This window comes from Mobula birostris, chromosome 25, assembly GCF_030028105.1.
Source record: "Mobula birostris isolate sMobBir1 chromosome 25, sMobBir1.hap1, whole genome shotgun sequence".
Lineage (NCBI taxonomy): Eukaryota > Metazoa > Chordata > Chondrichthyes > Myliobatiformes > Myliobatidae > Mobula > Mobula birostris.
This window is the reverse complement of record NC_092394.1, coordinates 60,331,194-60,350,115: the sequence shown is the minus strand read 5'-3', so window position 1 is coordinate 60,350,115 and position 18,922 is coordinate 60,331,194. Positions and strand designations below refer to the sequence as shown.

General features: G+C 41.4%; 1 protein-coding gene across 3 annotated transcripts in view; it reads left to right on the top strand.

The window, feature by feature from the left end:
* The window catches only part of cabin1 (calcineurin binding protein 1), a 667,425-nt gene that overhangs the window by 485,238 nt on the left and 163,265 nt on the right, over positions 1–18,922 (top strand). Inside the window, exon 32 of one of the 3 annotated variants that reach the window (XM_072243544.1) lies at positions 6,900–6,948. The exons of the other annotated variants lie outside the window; for them this stretch is intronic. Within the exon in view, the coding sequence (XP_072099645.1) occupies positions 6,900–6,902 (3 nt within the window). The 3' untranslated portion in view covers positions 6,903–6,948. Of the gene's footprint in view, positions 1–6,899; positions 6,949–18,922 lie in introns of those variants that run through there. 3 annotated transcript variants of the gene reach the window in all.

Genomic DNA, 18,922 nt, shown 5'->3' with positions numbered 1-18,922 from the left:
TGCCTTTTCTGGTGGTGATTGAGGGGATATTGCAGAGACATTTTGAATGCACCCAAAACGCATGACTACAATGTAGAATGCAGCCCCCACAGAGGGTTCCTCACTGCTGGTTTAATCTCAGTCTCCATTCACTCTCACTCTGCCTCCCTCTTAGCCTTGCTGCTCATGCCTCCCCCCCCCACCACACCTGCTACACCCTCCACACCCAGTTGTACCCCTCCACCTTGGCTGCACACCCCCTTGCCTTCCTCACTGCATCCCCCCTCCAACGTGGAGGAATCTTACTGAAACCTACTGAAGATTAGCTCTGTATAGGGTGGGCTTGGAAAAGATGTTTCCAGTAGTGGAGAGAGTTGGACCGTAGGGCACAGCCTCAGAATGAAAGGCCTCTCCATTAGAATGGAGATGAGAAGCAATTTCTTCTGCCATGGGGTTGGTATATCTGTGGAATTCATTGTGGAGGCCAAGTCATTGGGTATACTAAACATGGAGTTTGATCAATGTCAAAAGTTACGGTGAGAAGGTAGTAGAAAGGGTTTGAAAGGAAATAATACATCAATCATTCATGATTGAATTGCGGAACAGACTTGAGAGGCCCAGTGGCCTAATTCTGCTCCTATGTGTTATGGTCTTAAGGTGAAGAGAAATTTAAAAGTGATTTGAAGGGTAAATTTTTCACACAGAGGCTGGGGGTGTATGGAACAAGAGATGAGAGGAGTAGGTAGAGGCGGATATAATTATGCCACTTAAAAGGCATTTGGATAGGTCAAAGTACATTTATTATCAAAGAATTATAAATTATACAACCTTGTGATTTGTTTGCTTACAGGCAGCCACAAAGCAAAAAACCAAAAAGAACGCCATTTAAAAAAAACTAAAAGACCAACACCCGATGCGTAAGAGAAAAGGGAAAAACGCAAATCATGTAAACAATTGAAGTGAGGTGTAGAGAGAAATGGGCCAAATGTGAGAAAATGAGATTAGTGTAGATATTCATCATAGTCAACATGGATAAAGTGGCTAAAGGGCCCGTTTCTGTGGCAACACTTGACTGACTTGTTCTGCTTTTTCGTCACTCTATCGTGCTGTCTCATTTTTCCCTTGTTCTTCACTCGCTCACTGCACTTTCTCAGTCCATTGTCTCCCTCCTTTTTCTGTCTCTCATGAGAGTCTTCATTGTTAATTTGGAAAAGAACTCAATCAGTAGTATTTTGTCTAGCGGTTTGTTTTATCTCTAGACTAGAGCAAAACTTATGCCAGAGCACTTATACACCAATACTAATACAAACTGCCTACTTGAAAGCTGATGGTTATTTGATCTGTAAGCTCAGAGAGACATTGTAAATAATTTTGTTTATGCACAGTGAATAATATATTCAATTTTACAGCTCTTTTTCTTTATTTTCAAGATATTCATGTCACAGACAAGGCTAACATTTTGCTGTTCAGTCCATTTTATCCTTTAGCAGTGATGGTGTATTATCTTAATGATCCATGATAATCCTAGTGGTATATCACTGCAGCATAACAGGAGCTGATTTTAGCCATCAATTCTGTAATGGATCCTTGTAAGATCAATCATGCTATTTCCATTATGCCAGTCCTTGCCAGACTTCTGCAAATCATTTTCTCTTTACTTCCTCCATGGTTCCCGTTTTGAAAGCCCGGTTTATTTCCACCATCATAAAAGGCAGTGAGTTATGATGCAAAAGTGCATAGTAATACGACATAGAAACAGGTCATTTGAATCACTGTGTCCACACTGACCAGTACTTGGCCCATAGCCTTTTAGGTCTGGGCAAATTTCAGTGCCTTCCTATGCCTGGGCACCTTTTAAATGCTGTCAGGGTTTCTGCTTCCACCACTCTTCGGCAGTGAAGTCTCTGGATGAAACCCTCATATTCTTACCCTCAATCTATGTTTACTAAATTTATTTACCTCTGATATGAAAAGATATTGTGCAGTCAGCCATTATCTGTACCCTTAATAATGTTATATACTTCAATTAACGAACTCCACTTCAGGGAAAAAAAATCTAGCCTCTTTGAATAACTGAAACAGTAACATGCTGGCGAACCTATTCTGTCTGCACTCTCTCCGGCACTATCACTTCTTTCCTGTAACTACACACAGTACTCCAGCTGATGTCTGACTGATATTTTATAACATTGGAGCATATCCTCCCTGCTCTCGTATCCATTGCCCCAACTTATCATCTTTTTGCAGGGAAATGTACTATGGACATGTGGTCGGTGTTTAGGGATCTCTTGCAGGATGTTAGGGATAAATTTGTCCCGGTGAAGAAGATAAAGAATGGTAGGGTGAAGAAACCATGGGTGACAAGTGAAGTGGAGAATCTAGTCAGGTGGAAGAAGGCAGCATACATGAGGTTTAGGAAGCAAGGATCAGATGGGTCTATTGAGGAATATGTGGTAGAAAGGAGCTTAAGAAGGGGCTGAGGAGAGCAAGAAGGGGCCTGAGAAGGCCTTGGTGAGTAGGGTAAAGGAAAACCCCAAGGCATTCTTCAATTATGTGAAGAAAAAAAGGATGACAGGAGTGAAGGTAGGACCATTAGAGATAAAGGTGGGAAGATGTGCCTGGAGGCTGTGGAAGTGAGCGAGCTCCTCAATGAATACTTCTCTTCAGTATTCACCAATGAGAGGGAACTTGATGATGGTGAAGACAATATGAGTGAGGTTGATGTTCTGGAGCACGTTGATATTAAGGGAGAGGAGGTGCTGGAGTCGTTGAAATACATTAGGAGAGATAAGTCCCCGGGGCCTGACAGAATATTCCCCAGGCTGCTCCATGAGGTGAGGAAAGAGATTGCAGAGCCTCTGGGTAGGATCTTTATGTCCTCGTTGTCCACGGGAATGGTACCAGAGGTTGGAGGGAGGCGAATGTTGTCCCCTTGTTCAAAAAAGGTAGTAGGGATAGTCTGGGTAATTATAGACCAGTGAGCCTTATGTCTGTGGTGGGAAAGCTGTTGGAAAAGATCCTTAGAGATAGGATCTATGGGCATTTAGAGAATCATGGTCTGATCAGGGACAGTCAGCATGGCTTTGTGAAGGGCAGATCGTGTCTAACAAGCCTGATAGAGTTCTTTGAGGAGGTGACCAGGCATATAGATGAGGGTAGTGCAGTGGATGTGATCTATATGGATTTTAGTAAGGCATTCAACAAGGTTCCACACGGTAGGCTTATTCAGAAAGTCAGAAGGCATGGGATTCAGGGAAGTTTGGCTGGGTGGATTCGGAATTGGCTCGCCTGCAGAAGGCAGAGGGTCGTGGTGGAGGGAGTACATTCAGATTGGAGGGTTGTGATTAGTGGTGTCCCACAAGGATCTGTTCTGGGACCTCTACCTTTCATGATTTTTATTAACGACCTGGATGTGGGGGTAGAGGGGTGGGTTGGCAAGTTTGCAGACGACGCAAAGGTTGGTGGTGGTGTAGGTAGTGTAGATCAGCAGTTCCCAACCACTGGGCCGCGGACTGGTACCGGGCCGCAAAGCATGTGCTACCGAGCCCCGAGGAAACGATATGAGTCAGCTGCACCTTTCCTCATTCCCTTTCACGCACTGTTGAACTTGAACATCGGGTTGCCAACTGTCCCGTATTAGCTGGGACATTCTGTACATTGGGCTAAATTGGTTTGTCCCATACGGGACCGCCCTTGTCCCGTATTTTCCCCGCTAAGGTAGAGCGTTCCTATGAAACCTTTCGTGCTGAAATGGCGTAAAGCGAAGAAACAATTACCATTAATTTACATGGGAAAAATTTTTGAGTGTTCCCAGACCCAAAAAAAACCTAGCAAATCACACCAAATAACACATAAAACCTAAAATAATTCTAACATATAGCAAAAGCATTAATGATATGATAAATACACAGCCTATATAAAGTAGAAATAATGTATGTACAGTGTAGTCAGGAAGATTAAGCCAAAACTGATTTTGGGGGGAAAAAAATTGGCACGTATGGTCATGCGCACACAAGAGCCCGCACAAGGCTTCATGGTCACGGTAGTCTTTCTTGGGGTAAACACAAGTGTCTCGTCAACACACACACAAAATGCTGGTGAGCGCAGCATCTGCAGGAAGAGGTACAGTCAAAGTTTCGGGCAGGGACCCTTCGTCAGGATTTGACTGCTACTTTTGTCCCTTATTTGGGAGTGAGAAAGTTGGCAACCCTAACTGTAAAAGACATGTTGAGGTGAGTTTAACCCTACTTGAACACCCCTCCGGTCGGCAGGTCCGCAAGAATATTGTCAATATTAAACCGGTCCGCGGTGCTAAAAAGGTTGGGGACCCCTGGTGTAGAGGATTGTCGAAGGTTGCAGAGAGACATTGATAGGATGCAGAAGTGGGCTGAGAAGTGGCAGATGGAGTTCAACCCAGATAAGTGTGAGGTGGTACACTTTGGAAGAACAAACTCCAAGGCAGAGTACAAAGTAAATGGCAGGATACTTGGTAGTGTGGAGGAGCAGAGGGATCTGGGGGTACATGTCCACAGAAAGTTGCCTCACAGGTAGATAGGGTAGTTAAGAAAGCTTTCATAAGTTGTGGGATAGAGTTTAGGGTAATGATGCAGCTCTATAAAACTCTGGTTAGGCCACACTTAGAGTACTGTGTCCAGTTCTGGTTGCCTCACTATAGGAAGGATGTGGAAGCATTGCAAAGGGTACAGAGGAGATTTACCAGAATGCTGCTTGGTTTAGAGAGTATGGATTATGATTGGAGATTAAGGGAGCTAGGGCTTTACTCTTTGGAGAGAAGGAGGATGAGAGGAGACATGATAGAGGTGTACAAGATATTAAGAGGAATAGATAGAGTTGATAGCCAGCGCCTCTTCCCCAAGGCACCACTGCTCAATACAAGAGGACATGGCTTTAAGGTAAGGGGTGGGAAGTTCAAGGGGGATATTAGAGGAAGGTTTTTTACTCAGAGAATGGTTGAAGCGTGGAATACACTGCCTGAGTCAGTGGTGGAGGCAGATACGCTAGTGAAATTTAAGAGACAGGTATATGGAGGAATTTAAGGTGGGGGGTTATATGGGAGGCAGGGTTTGAGGGTCGACACAACATTATGGGCCGAAAGGCCTGTACTGTGCTGTACTATTCTATGTTCTATGTTAACTTCTTAACTGCATTATCTACATGAGCTGTCACCTTTGAGGAGCTTTGGACTTGCACACCAAAGTTCCTCAGTACTCCCTAGGACCTTAGTATTCATGATGTACATCCCAAGCCTCATTAGCACTTCCAAAATGCACAACCTTGCACTTAATTGGAATATTCTCCAGCTACTGTTTCTCAGCCCATTTCACCCTGTAGCTGAAGACCATACTATCAACAGCTCCACTACTCTTTGTGTCATCTACACACTTACTCACCATGTCACCTGTTGTAACAGTGATCAAAATGACAGGAGAGACAGTATGTGGAAGTTTTTATTCTTCACAACAAGCAGGCATTCTCCTTGAGTCTCTCTCAGTAGAGTCTCCCAAACTCATTCTTATGTCCTTAAGATCAAAGCTCACAATAGGCAATTCAATACAATTACAACAACATTGTTTACTTCAATACTTTGGGTTGACTGTGCTTTCTTTGAGTTGCATATCTACATGCGGAGAAACCTCTAAATGTTCAAATACCTTTGCTGGGACAAATATTGCGAACTTTTCTGAATTTATTTACTGTTGCAAGAAAAAGGTTGTGGACCCTTTGCATTTACCTGGTTTACTGCATTAGTTACTCATAAAGTGTGGTCTGACATTCATCTAAGTCACAAAGCTCCCATTTATTTTAATGGGTCTTTTGTCCTGCATTAAGTTTAACTTGTCAGGTGGGTAAATGATATTCCAGCACATCAGGCTAACGGTAACACTGGAAAGTAGGACATCCACCGGAAAGTGTGGATGGCATGTTAGCATAGCGGTTAGTGGATTCGCTTGTCAGTGTCAGCAGTCTGGGTTTGATTTCCACAGTTGTCTGTAAAGGGTTTGTACGTTCTCCCCACGACCTTACAGGTTTCCTCCAGGTGCTCTGGTTTCTTCCCACATTCAAACGACGTATGGGTTAGTGTTAGTTGTGGGAATGCTGCGTTAGCGCCAGATGCGACACTTGTGGACTGCCCCCAGTACAATCCTCACTGATTTGACGCCATCAGTGCATTTCACTGTATGTTTCGATAGACAAATAAAGCTAATCTTTATCTTTTTATCTTTAATGATCTCTGCTGTATAGTTGAAAGATTGATGCTGATGTCTCCCTACTGAACCAAATACTGCAAATAAATTGCAATTTGTTTACATTCTAGGGTCCGTGGGTTCTTGATTCTGAAATCTGTATAACGAAGAGATCTGATTTGTTTATTGATCCCCTCTCTAACATCTGATCTGTGGTGCTGTACTCTAGGCATGCAAATTAATAGGTCAATGTGGTAGCTATCTTATGGCAACACACATCAAAGTTGCTGGTGAACACAGCAGGCCAGGCAGCATCTCTAGGAAGAGGTACAGTTGACATTTCAGGCCGAGACCCTTTGTCAGGACTAACTGAAAGAAGAGCTAGTAAGAGATTTGAAAGTGGGAGGGGGAGGGGGAGATCCAAAATGATAGGAGAAGACAGGAGGGGGACGGGAGGGAGCTATCTTGTGGTTCAGTTTCGCAGGTCTGGGAGCTGGAAAGAGGTGATATATTTACGAGTAACAAAGTCGTGTTACAAACCCAAATGGAATTTGTTTGTCTGGCACTGTAATTCTGCCTTAACCACTGTCATCTGTCTCTTAACTGCATTTTATAATTGGTACAGATCTGTCAATCCCATTGACTTGTCAGCTGGCTGTAATTCAGTGTTAGCAGCAAATGTTATATCCTAAAATAAGCACTTATTGTAAACAGTGATCAACAGAAGAGTTGACTCTACCAGTGACCATCTTGCATTCTTGATGAAGTATTGTGGCTGAACTAAAAGCATAGAAGTCTGAATATATGTTTCAAGCTGGTAGTAAGCAGTGCCTGACATGATTTAATGACTCATCACACAACGCCAAGCTGTGCCTGCTCTAGGTAAGTATGCAACATTCTTTCTGAAAATTGTTTTTGCTGTAAAATAGATGCTTGTTGGTCCAGCATGCAAGGTGTATCCAATGCATTAAAATGGAGTTTTAACGTGTCAGAAGAGTCAAATGTAAACTTCTTGTTGAGTTCTAGTCAACAGTGCAGTGGACATAAGCAAACTAAGCAGGGAAATCCTTTACTCATGTTTGTGAATTGAAATGCCATTATTGAATTTCTATCCATATTGCTGCAAGAACCTCACAATGATCTGAAATGGATTAACAAGTGAGGCTGTTTACATTAATGGAAGGATGTGTTCCATTTTGCTTGAGTCTGAAGACTGACATTTTAGCCCCAGGATAAAATAATACAAATTTGAAAATTAATTGCTATGTTTTGTTTTGATCTCCTGGCAACGTACGTTATTGTAACTACAGCCAACTCCGCTGTAATTTAATGACTATACTAGTAGTTATGGTTTCTGGTTTTAACGAACAGGGAGATAGCTTTTTGGGTCTCGAGAAATGCTGAGTGAAAAAATGTCCTGGTGGGTGTGTCGTAGTTGATGCAAATCAAAAGTCTAGATAGCCTTTTGAGGTTTCATTTTGTTTCTGCTTCAGTGCCAAAACACTGTTGTGCTTGTGTGACTGTGCAAGTTATTCGTGTTAAATGACAGTGCCTTGTTAATCAACTTAGAAGGCAAGTGAAGAATAATAACCCAATTTAAACTAGTCACTGTCCATTGTCTTATCATATCCATCAAAAGGGAAAATAATAAATGTTAGCCCAGAGGATCATCCATTTTGATAGCCCACCCGTGAGACATATGAATGAAATTAATTTCAGATGAGCTGAATTTTTTTTAAATCAGACCACTTGCAAGTGTTGTATCCTGAACATGATGTCCTTTCTATCACATAATATTGTTTGTAGCAGCTCCAACTACAATCATTTTGAAATACTCATGCAAGCTTTTATTACCTCCAGAGTCAAATGCAAAGTGGCTGAAATTATATTGTAGCTAGTCAAAACCCTGGCTGGACCACATCTAGAGTACTGTGGACAGTTCTGGGCAGTGCACCTGAGGAAGGATGAGCACTAGGCTGGTGCAGTTGCAATGAAGATTTCTCAAACTGTTACTTGACTCCAAATGTAAGTTATGAGCAGAAGTGAGACAAGCAAGAAATAAATCCTAGAATCTCAAGAATTTAATTTAAACAAAAAATATCAAATACTGTTAGAATACAGCCAACAGAGTTTTAGATAAGCATTGATTTCTGTAGGAGAAAGATATGTTTTAAAAAGCTGGTCAGCAGAACATTGGAATGTTCATGTTTGAGGCTTGGGCATCATCTGCAATACCCGTATTTATTGCCCATCTCTGTCTGTCCTTGAGAAGTGGTGGGTGAACTGCCTCCTTGAACTGCTGAAGGTTCTTCCAAAGTGCTGCTGAGGAGGTTGTTCTATTATTTAGACCCAGTTACAGTAAACAAAAAGTGATACAATTTCTAGTCAGGATGGTGTGTGACTTGAAGAGAAACCTGCAGAGGAGTGGTGTTCCTATTATCTTTGTCCTTGTTGATGAATGCTGTGGGTAGCCTGGGTAAATAACTGCAGTGCTAATACATGCCACAGTTTTTTTGAAATGTATTCCAAAATCTTTGTTCTTCCAACCTGCCAACCACATTGGATAATCCTCCATTGAGGTTAGCGCAACGCTATTACAGCTTGGGGCATTGTGGAGTTTGGAGTTCAGTTCCTACACTATCTGTGAGGAGTTTGTACATTCTCTCCACCAACACATGGGTTTCCTCCTGCAGTCCAAAGACATACTGGTTAGTAGGTTATACTCATACTCGAAGAGCAAAATTCCAGTGATGAGATTAACCTATAAAATAGCCAGATTCATGTGGCATTTCATCTGCTACTGAAAACTAAGAAGTCTCTAGACCAATACAGAAACAAATGTATTTACTGGAAAATTCACTGAACAATTACTTGTATATTAGTGATTATACTCAGAATGCAAGCAATCATAGTAAAGTTAAACTACAAGGAAAATACAAAAATATATATTCTACAACATACTCCAACAGGATTTCCTCTCACTTTCTAATTCAATTCCTTCTAATTCTATTTTCTCCCTTGCCTTCAAATTAATTCCTGCCTTCAAATTCATTCCTTCCTTTAATTTTTCCTTTTTCTCCTTTTTCTTTTTCGGCTGCTTACATTTCCCACTAATCATTCTTCTTTCTTCATAATGAAATGTAGAAATTAGCTCCACGTGGAAGTCCTTCAGCACATCAAGCCATTCAATGTATTCATGGCTGATCATCGTGCTTTCTGCCTATATTTCTAGTACTAAGAACAATGTTTATCTCCTTGAAACTATTTAATAATTAGACTTCCTATACTTTCAGAGGTTCATTATTCTTTGGAGCAATAATATTCTCTTTATTTCAGCTATTGTCCTTGTCCTGGGACTGTGATCTGATTCTGGACTGCTCCATTATTAGGAAAACCCTCCATGCATCTAATTTATCCAGTTACATAGGAATCTTGTAGATTACAGTGAGATCCCCTTTCGTTCTTTTAAACTCTTAACAAAAAGCATAATCAGCCCAATAGTTCTTAATCTGTTAGTCCAGCATTTTGGTGAACCACCAGTATACTTACTGCATGGTAAGAACACCCTCAGATAAGGAAATCAAAACTACACACAATTTTCGAGGTGTGGTTTCACTAATTATTGCTCATACATTTGATTATGAAGACTGATGTACCACTTTCCTTCATATTACCTATTGCAGCTGCACTCTTACTTCTACTGAATGGACAACTAGGTTGTTACTTTCTTAATTTATTGCTATTCAAATAATCATAAAACAACCTCTCGCTCAATTTTGCAAAAACAAAGAACCTGGTTGTAGATTACAGGAGTAATGGAGATGGGCTAACCCTTATTGATGTCAGTGGATCTAGGGTTGAGAGGATAAACAGCTTTAAGTTCCTCGGCATCCACATCACCAAGGACCTCACGTGGTCTGTGCACACCAGCTGCGCGGTATAAAAGGCATCACAGGGCCTCTTTCACCTCAGACAGTTGAGGAAGCTTGATATGGGCCCCTAAATCCTAAGAGCTTTCTACAGGGTCACAATTGAGAGCATCCTGCCTGGAATGGGAACTGTACCTCCCTTAATTACAGGATTCTGCAGAGGGTGGTGCGGACAGCCCAGCGCATCTGTAGTTGTGAACTTCCCATGATTCAGAACATTTAGAAAGACAGGTGTGTTTAAAAAAAAAGGGCCCGAAGGATCACTGGGGACCAAGTCACCCCAACCACAATCTATTCCAGCTGCTACCATCCAGGAAACAGTACCGCAGCATAAAAGCCAGGACCAGCAGGCTCTGAGACAGCTTCTTCCACCAGGCCATTAGACTGATTAACTCACGCTGATTTGAGTGTATTTCTGTGTTACATTGACTGTTCTGTTTATTATTAATTCCTATGATTGCACATTGCACATTTAGATGGAGACGTAATGTAAAGATTTTTACTCCTCATATATGTGAAGGATGTAAGAAATAAAGTTAATTCAATAGACATTTCTGTTATTGCCACCAAAATGAATCAGCGGAGTTATCCACATGATACTGCACCTGCCATTGTCCATTCCCTCAGAAAAATTTCCAGTAAATTTTCAAGCATGATTTCCCTTTCATAGATCCATGTTGATTTTATCCTATCTTGTCACGGTTTTCCAGGTCTCCATCATCTCGTGGTTTACAATAGACTCAGGAATTATCTTCAATTCTGATGTCAGGCTAACCAATCAATCCCCTGCTGGCACTGCTTTTCATTTTTAACAGATGGCATTGCATTAAAGGTTCAAAGGTTCATTTTATTATCAAAGTATATGTGCAGAATACAACTCTGAAATTTGTCTCTTCTCCAGACAGCCACAGAATATAGAAAACCATACAAGTAGTTGAAAGGAAGACATAAATTCCCCCACACTGCGCACAGAGTAAGCCTGCAGTGGAAGTTCCATTAGCGTGCATGTAATAACATAAGCATAAGCACAGTAGAGACCTGTGTACAGTTTCTGTGTTTTACAAATTCCCATGTTTGTATTCATGCCAGAAGCTGCCGCGATAGTCATTTTGTAGTGAAAGCACATCCCCCTCCATTGCTGTCCATTAGGCTCTGATCTTGTGAGTGACGTAGCTACATGTTTTTTGCATAATGAGGGTGGTCTGTCATGATCTTGACATAATTTACTCCAGATATAAATTAAATAAGCAAGAACAATTGATGTTGCAGGTCACTGCATAATTCTGTCACCCAGCAGGATTTGTCCTTTGTCAGGCCTGTTTTGGGACTTATGGTATTCATTCTCATTATCAGCATGCACCTATCTTCACATGGGTAGATTCAAAATGAATGAAATTTTGGCTGAGGTTTAGTGGCTGTCACTTCTTCCATGTGCTGTTGAAGATTCTGTGTAGCATCTTTCAGAGCAGCGTCTCATTTTTATTTCTTTGCTACTGGCGTCTATTTGTGTCTCAAGCCTGTTGTCTTAATAACTAAGGTTAGGAGTTTGGCATTTTGCCAAAGGTTCTCTTTCTTTGGGAAAGGAAATTCTATTGATCATTGGCTAGAACCACAGACAAGCTTGAAGAAATAGCAGAATTCTTATTTGTAGATGGAATGGAAACTGATACGGGGACAAGCAGAGTAATGTTATCATCAGCCAGGAGCAAGAGCATGTACCTATTAGCAGTGAGTAGCAAAAAAGTAGTGCACTATATATACCTTGCAGCAACCTCTACAGAAGATGCATTGTGTGGGGGGTGGAGGGGGGAAATAAACTCTAGAGTTTCTATTGAACAAATAGCAAAGCTGAAGAAAACCTGCACTATCAGTGACATCACAATGAAAAATACAAACAATATATTGTTATCACTTCAGTGCATCCCTGTGAATAATTACCCTGGGCACTCCCTATGGCACTAGAAATCTGACTGACATAGGTCTGATACAGGCCCATAAGCACAAGAGTGAGATGACCACATGGGATAGCGTGGAAACCTCTAGGCTCTTTATCAGAAGCACTCACAAGCCCACTGATAAGTACAGCTCCACTTCCCAAAGCATCCAGTCACCCAATCAGATGCCTCTTGCCTCTCACACAGTCTGTAAGCCCCAGGTTGTTCTCATTAGTTACTTCAACGCTGGCAGAACTGGAATGGAAGCAAATTCCCTCTGAGTCACAAGAGATACAATAATAATGTAACTACATAACAAGGACTTTAATCGATACAACTATGTGGGGCACTGAAGAAAAGGAAGACTGTACACAAGAGTGAAGTGTGGGCCAGGATGAAAACTTCATATGAAGGTGACAACAGATGAAATTTAACTGGTGGAAAACAGTTGTCATATCAAATTTGCCTAACTATACATAAACTCAGTGGCCACTTTATTAGGCTCATGGTCTTCTGCTGCTGTAGCCCATCCACTTCAAGGATTGACATGTGAGTTCAGAGATGCTGTATTACACACCACTGTTGTAACGCATGGTTACTTGAGTTACTGTTGCCTTCCTGAAGCTTGATCCACTCTGGTCATTCTCCTCTGAGCTCTGTCATCAACAAGGTGTTTTTGCCCACAGCACTGCTGCTCACTGGATTCTTTTTGTTTTTCACACTATTCTCTGTAATATCCAGAGACTGTTGTGCGTGAAAATCATAGAAACATAGAAAACCTACAGCACAATACAGGCCCACAATGCTGTGCCGAACATGTACTTACTTTAGAAATTACCTCGGGTTACCCACAGCCCTCTATTTTTCTAAGCTCCATGTACCTATCCAGGAGTCTCTTAAAAGACCCTATTGTATCTGTCTTCACCACCATTGCCAGCGGCCCATTCCACACACTGACCATTCTCTGCGTAAAAAAACTTACCCCTGACATCTCCTTTATACTTACTTCCAGGCACCTTAAAACTGTGTTGTCTTGTGTTTGTCATTTCAGCCCCAGGAAAAAGCCTCTGACTATCCATATGATCAATGCCTCTCATCATCTTATACACCTCTATCAGGTCACCTCTCATCCTCCATCACTCCAAGGAGAAAAGCCCAAGTTCACTCAACCTATTCTCATAAGGCATGCTCCCCAATCCAGGCAACATCCTTGTAAATCTCTTTTGCACCCGTTCCATAGTTTTCACATCCTTCCTGTAGTGAGGTGACCAGAACTGAGCACAGTACTCCCAAGTGAGGTCTGACCCGGGTCCTATATAGCTGCAACATTACCTCTTGGCTCTTGAACTCAATCCCACAGTTGACAAAGGTCAATGCACCATATGCCTTCTTAACCACTGAGTCAACCTGCGCAACAGCTCTGAGTGTCCTATGGACTCAGACCCTAAGATCCCTCTGATCCTCCACACTGCCAAGAGTCTTACCGTTAATACTATATTCTGCCATCAAATTTGAACTACCAAAATGAACCACCTCACACACCTGGGTTGAACTCCATCTGCCACTTCTTAGCCCAGTTTTGCATCCTATCGATGTCCCGCTGTAACCTCTGATGGTCCTCCACACTATCCACAACACCCCCAACCTTTGTGTCATCAGTAAATTTACTAACCCATCCCTTCACTTCTTCATCCAGGTAATTTATAAAAATCACAAAGAGAAGGGGCTCCAGAACAGATCCCTGAGGCACTCCACTGGTCAGCAATCTCCATGCAGAATATGACCCGTCTACAACGTGCCTCAGGGATCTGTATGGGTCCAATGTTGTTTGTCATATATATTAATGATCTGGATGATGAGGTAGGTTTTCAAAGCTTGCAGAGAGATTTAGGACAGTTAGAAGAGGGCTGAAAGATGGCAGATGGAGTTTAATGCTGAAAAATGTGAGGTGCTACATTTTAGTAGGACTAATCAAAATAGGACATACATGGTAAATAGTAGGGCATTAAAGAATGCTGTAGAACAGAGGGATCTAGGAATAATGGTGCATAGTTCCCTGAAGGTGGAATCTCATGTGGATAGGGTGGTGAAGAAAGCTTTTGGTATGCTGGCCTTTATCAATCAGAGCATTGAGTATCGGAGTTGGGATGTAATGTTGAAATTATATAAGGCATTGCTAAGGCCAAGTTTGGAGTATTGTGTACAGTTCTGGTCATCGAATTATAAGAAAGATGTCAATAAAATTGAGAGAGTACAGAGGAGGTTTACTAGAATGCTGCCTGGGTTTCATCTCCTAAGTTACAGAGAAAGGTTGAACAAATTAGGTCTTTATTCTTTGGAGCGTAGAAGGTTGAGGGGGGACTTGATAGAGGTGTTTAAAATTATGAGGGGGATTGATAGAGTTGACGTGGATAGGCTTTTTCCATTGAGAGTGGGGAAGATTCAAACAAGAGGACATGAGTTGAGAGTTAAAGGGTAAAAGTTTAGGGGTAACATGAGGGGGAACTTCTTTACTCAGAGAGTGGTAGCTGTGTGGAACGAGCTTCCAGCAGAAGTGGTTGAGGCAGGTTCGATGTTGTCGTTTAAAGTTAAATTGGATAGATATATGGACAGGAAAGGAATGGAGGGTTATGGGCTGAGTGCACGTTGGTGGGACTAGGAGAGAGTAAGAGTTCGGCACGGATAAGAAGGGCCGAGATGGCCTGTTTCCGTGCTGTAAGTATTATATGGTTATATGCTATATGGTTACAACCACTCTTTCCCTTCTGTGTGCAAGCCAATTGTGGATCCACAAAGCATTGTTTCCTTGGATCCCATGCCTCCGTACTTTCTCAATAAGCCTTGCATGGGGTACCTTATCAAATGTCTCTCAGGATCTTCTCCCAAGAGAACAGCAATTTCTGAGAAAATCAAACCACCCCATCTGGGACAAACAATTCTTCTGTGGTCAAAGTGACTTAGATCACATTTTTTCCCCATTGTGATGTTGATCTGAACAGTAATTGAACCTCTTGACCATGTTAGCATACATTTATGCATTGAGTTGCTGCCAAATGATTGGCTGATTGTATATTTGCATTAATGAGCTGCTGTATAGTTGTAACTAATAGAATAGCCACTAAGTGTATATTCTTAGAATTGATTACTTTAGAGCGATAAAATTTTTTATTCATACAAGGGATGAGGCAGCATTTAATTGCCCATTCTAAGGTGCCTCTAAGAAGATGGTGGTGAGATGACTTAAACCACTGTAGACTTTGAAGTGTGGGTATACACACGGTGTTATTAGATGTGGAGTTCCGGGATTCTGGCAAATGACAATGGAGAAACTGATATGTTTCTAGGTTACAATAGTGTGTGGCTCAGGGGGCAAGTTCCGTGTGTTCGTGTTCCCATTGTCCTTGCTGGTACAGGTCATGTTTTTGAAGGTTTGGAGTCTCGATGAGTTGCTGCAGTGCATTCTGGAGACGGTACAAACTACTTGTTATTGTGGAAGGAGTGAATGATTGTAGATGGGGTGCTTGTCAGATAGGCTATGTTCTGAGTGGTGTATAGCTTCTTGAATGTTGTTGAAGCTGTACTCATCGGGGCAAGAGGAGAGTGTTAAATCACAATGCTGATGGAGCCTTGTGGACAGGCTGCATGATTTCCAACCTCCGACCTGCTGTTGTTGCATTCTGTATATGGCTGTTTCCAGTCAGTTTCTGCTCAATGTTCATCCCCAACACCTTGATAGTGGGGGATTCAATGTCACATTGTTATACTGAAGTTGACATTTATTCATGTGAGGCATTTACTCTTGCAGTGAATTGAAATCCATTTGCCTAGTAAATGACTAGTTTAGACCAACCTTGAAGTTGCCCACTTCACAGAGCTGGAGCTGGGCACCTAACAGCTGCTGGTCCTTGGCAGATTATTGGGAGGTTTGCAGTATCTGGCAGAGGTTAAAAAGCAGGAAAATTATTTAAATGGATTCTGTCTCTTAACTTCTATTTTCAAAGTGGTAGATAATTGTGAAATCTAAATTTTTTTCATTACCTATCATTGGCAGGCATGGCTTATAATTTCTCTCTCTGTCTGTCTTCTGTTCCAACCCTCCCTTGTTTCACTTCAGCCTTCCCTCTTTCAGACTCTCTCAGCTATTTGCTTTCGATGTCAGAACTTGCAGGCTGTTGAGTTGTTGCTTTAGATTTAGCATTTGTGCATTTTGTTAACTGGGCTCCAAGTCACCACACAATTAATGATGTGTCATGGTCAGACCCCGGAAAGTATAGCATTTTTAAAAATCACTCCTCCTATTACAAAGCAGAACTGAAGATTTTTTAACATGCAGTTTGAACTGACTTCTGATCTTCATGGGACAGTGATCACTGAGACAGCATCGGATGACTCTTCACTTTTTAACTGTGACTGTTATTTGCATCATGTCATTGTGTACCTTTATAGGCCCAAGATCATGTCAGCATGTCTACAATGCACATAAAATCAAAATTAGAAGGAGAGAGGGAAGGTAAAGACAATCCTGCAGCTGTCTGGCACAGAACGATGGCTGTGATAAGCTCAGCCTATGGTTCTGTTCCAAATTTTCACACACATTTACCCAAGATTTTCAAAGTAACCTTTGATAGCCTAAGCATTTCTCTAAAAACAAATCATTCTGACTGAATGTGGAATGCGTGAACATGTTTATTTGTGAATCCAATTTGGGCCCTAGCACTTATGGTGAAATGTACTTCATAGAGTCGTGCATTTATCGCAATCACATCATTTACTACAATATTTTAGGTTGACTCTGCTTCCTTTGAATTATATATCTTCAGTGGGAGACACCTAAATGCTCAAACATCCCTGTTGACACAGATATTCTAAACACTTCTGAAGACAGAGAGCCAGATACCAGAGTACAAAATAGATCAACTGCTATTCAGCTACAGATTAGATACCTATGACCATAAACAACAGGAATTCTGCAGATGCTGGAAATTCAAGCAACACACATCAAAGTTGCTGGTGAACGCAGCAGGCCAGGCAGCATCTGTAAGAAGAGGTGCAGTCGACGTTTCAGGCCGAGACCCTTCGTCAGGACTAACTGAAGGAAGAGTGAGTAAGGGATTTGAAACTTTCAAAAAGTATTGAAGGCTATTTGCAAGTTTCCTGAATGTATTTATATTTACAATAAAAACTGAAGACTGGACTTTACTTGAATTAATATCTGCTATATTCACCTACCTCCAGAATATTCCCTATTATCCTTTGTAAGTCATATTTTTCCCCAGTTGATTTAGACCCTTAAGAATCTGTAAAGCATTAGCTGCAACTGTAATGCGTGCAGACCTGCAATCAAGGTTTACTTCCCATTGCTATCTGTAAGAAGTTTGTACATTCTCCCCTTGACCATGTGAGTTTCCTCCCACATTCCAAAGACACAAAGGTTAGTCTAGGTTAGCAAGTAGTAGGAATGCTATGTGACACTTCCGGGCTGCCCCAGGACATCCTGTTGGTTATTGATGCAAGCACATTCATCTATATGTTTTGATGTCTCAATGTGTATGTGGCAAATAAAGCTAATCTTTAAAAGCTTCAATGATATTCCCACTCCTACCTGATATCAGTCCCCTTGCCAATCCTTGCTGTGGTTTTTCTATGGCACTTAATAATGAATTAGGTTAGATTTTATCTACAATGCTTAATACCTAAAATTTAAGAAGCAGGATTTAATATGGAGCCACCAACTTTGCTGTCTGTAGCTGTCGAAATCCACTGAAGTTCTCAGTTGTTTAAAAAGAATCAAGGTGATGAGGCAGGTAGTATCTACCCTTAAACTACACTGGCTGTCATTTAGGAAGTTATTTTCAAGTAGATGTTCTATAACTTTACTACTTGATTGAGTCAATTACTTTATCAGTTGCTAATGTGAGATTGAAGGATCTACAGTTATCTGTTTCATTTATGTCTGTCTTGATTGTAGATGACATATTGACCTGCATCTAATCTGTTGTGTTCTAATGAGTGTTTGCCCTGAAACGTTTGCACTGTTTCTCATTCCACAGATGTGCCTGACCTACTAAGAACCTTTGGCATCTTCTATCTTTATTCCAGATGTCCAGCATCTGCAATTTGGTGATTGTCATTTACTGAATTCAGTGCAGCTTTCTGCCTTGTTGGCTTGGATATATACTAGCTTTGTCTGGTTGCACTTCTGTGGCCTACTTCATAGAGTCGTGCAGCTCCCCAATTCACAGAATCCATGCCCACCACCAGGCACCCATCTACTAAACTCACTTTTTCCCTTGCATCCCCATCAATTGCACACTGGCTCTCTTGCTACCAATAACACTGGAGCCACTTTACAGCAGACAATTAACCTAGCAACTAGCATGGTGACCAGATCACCCCAGGAAAACCCATTTGGTGTCAGGAAGGGTAGACTAATTCCATGGAGACAGCACACAGAATGGTGATTAATCCTGGACTGCTGGAGCTGGCAGTGCTAATGTGCTATTCATCTTGTAGAAGGGTCACAGACTTCATCACATTTGATTGCAAACTGCTCTATGGTTAACAGTGATTTTTGATCAATTATTAATTGTCAGTATATTTTTATGAAATAGAAGTGCTGAAGGATTTGAAGGAAAGTTGCTGAGTTTGCTCACTGATTAGCCATATGACTGGTTGAATTCACTGATAAGCAAACTACTAGTAAAATTTGTTTTTTTTTCTGATCCTTTTGGAGCTTTATTTGTTGTTTGTGTCATTTCTTTCATCTTTCTATCCATAAGCTTTAAGAAGTTTGACTTTCTTTGTATTATTTGCAATGCTTTAATTATTTAGTTTAAAGAATGTCAAAACGTTGAGTGGGATGTATTGTGTTTAG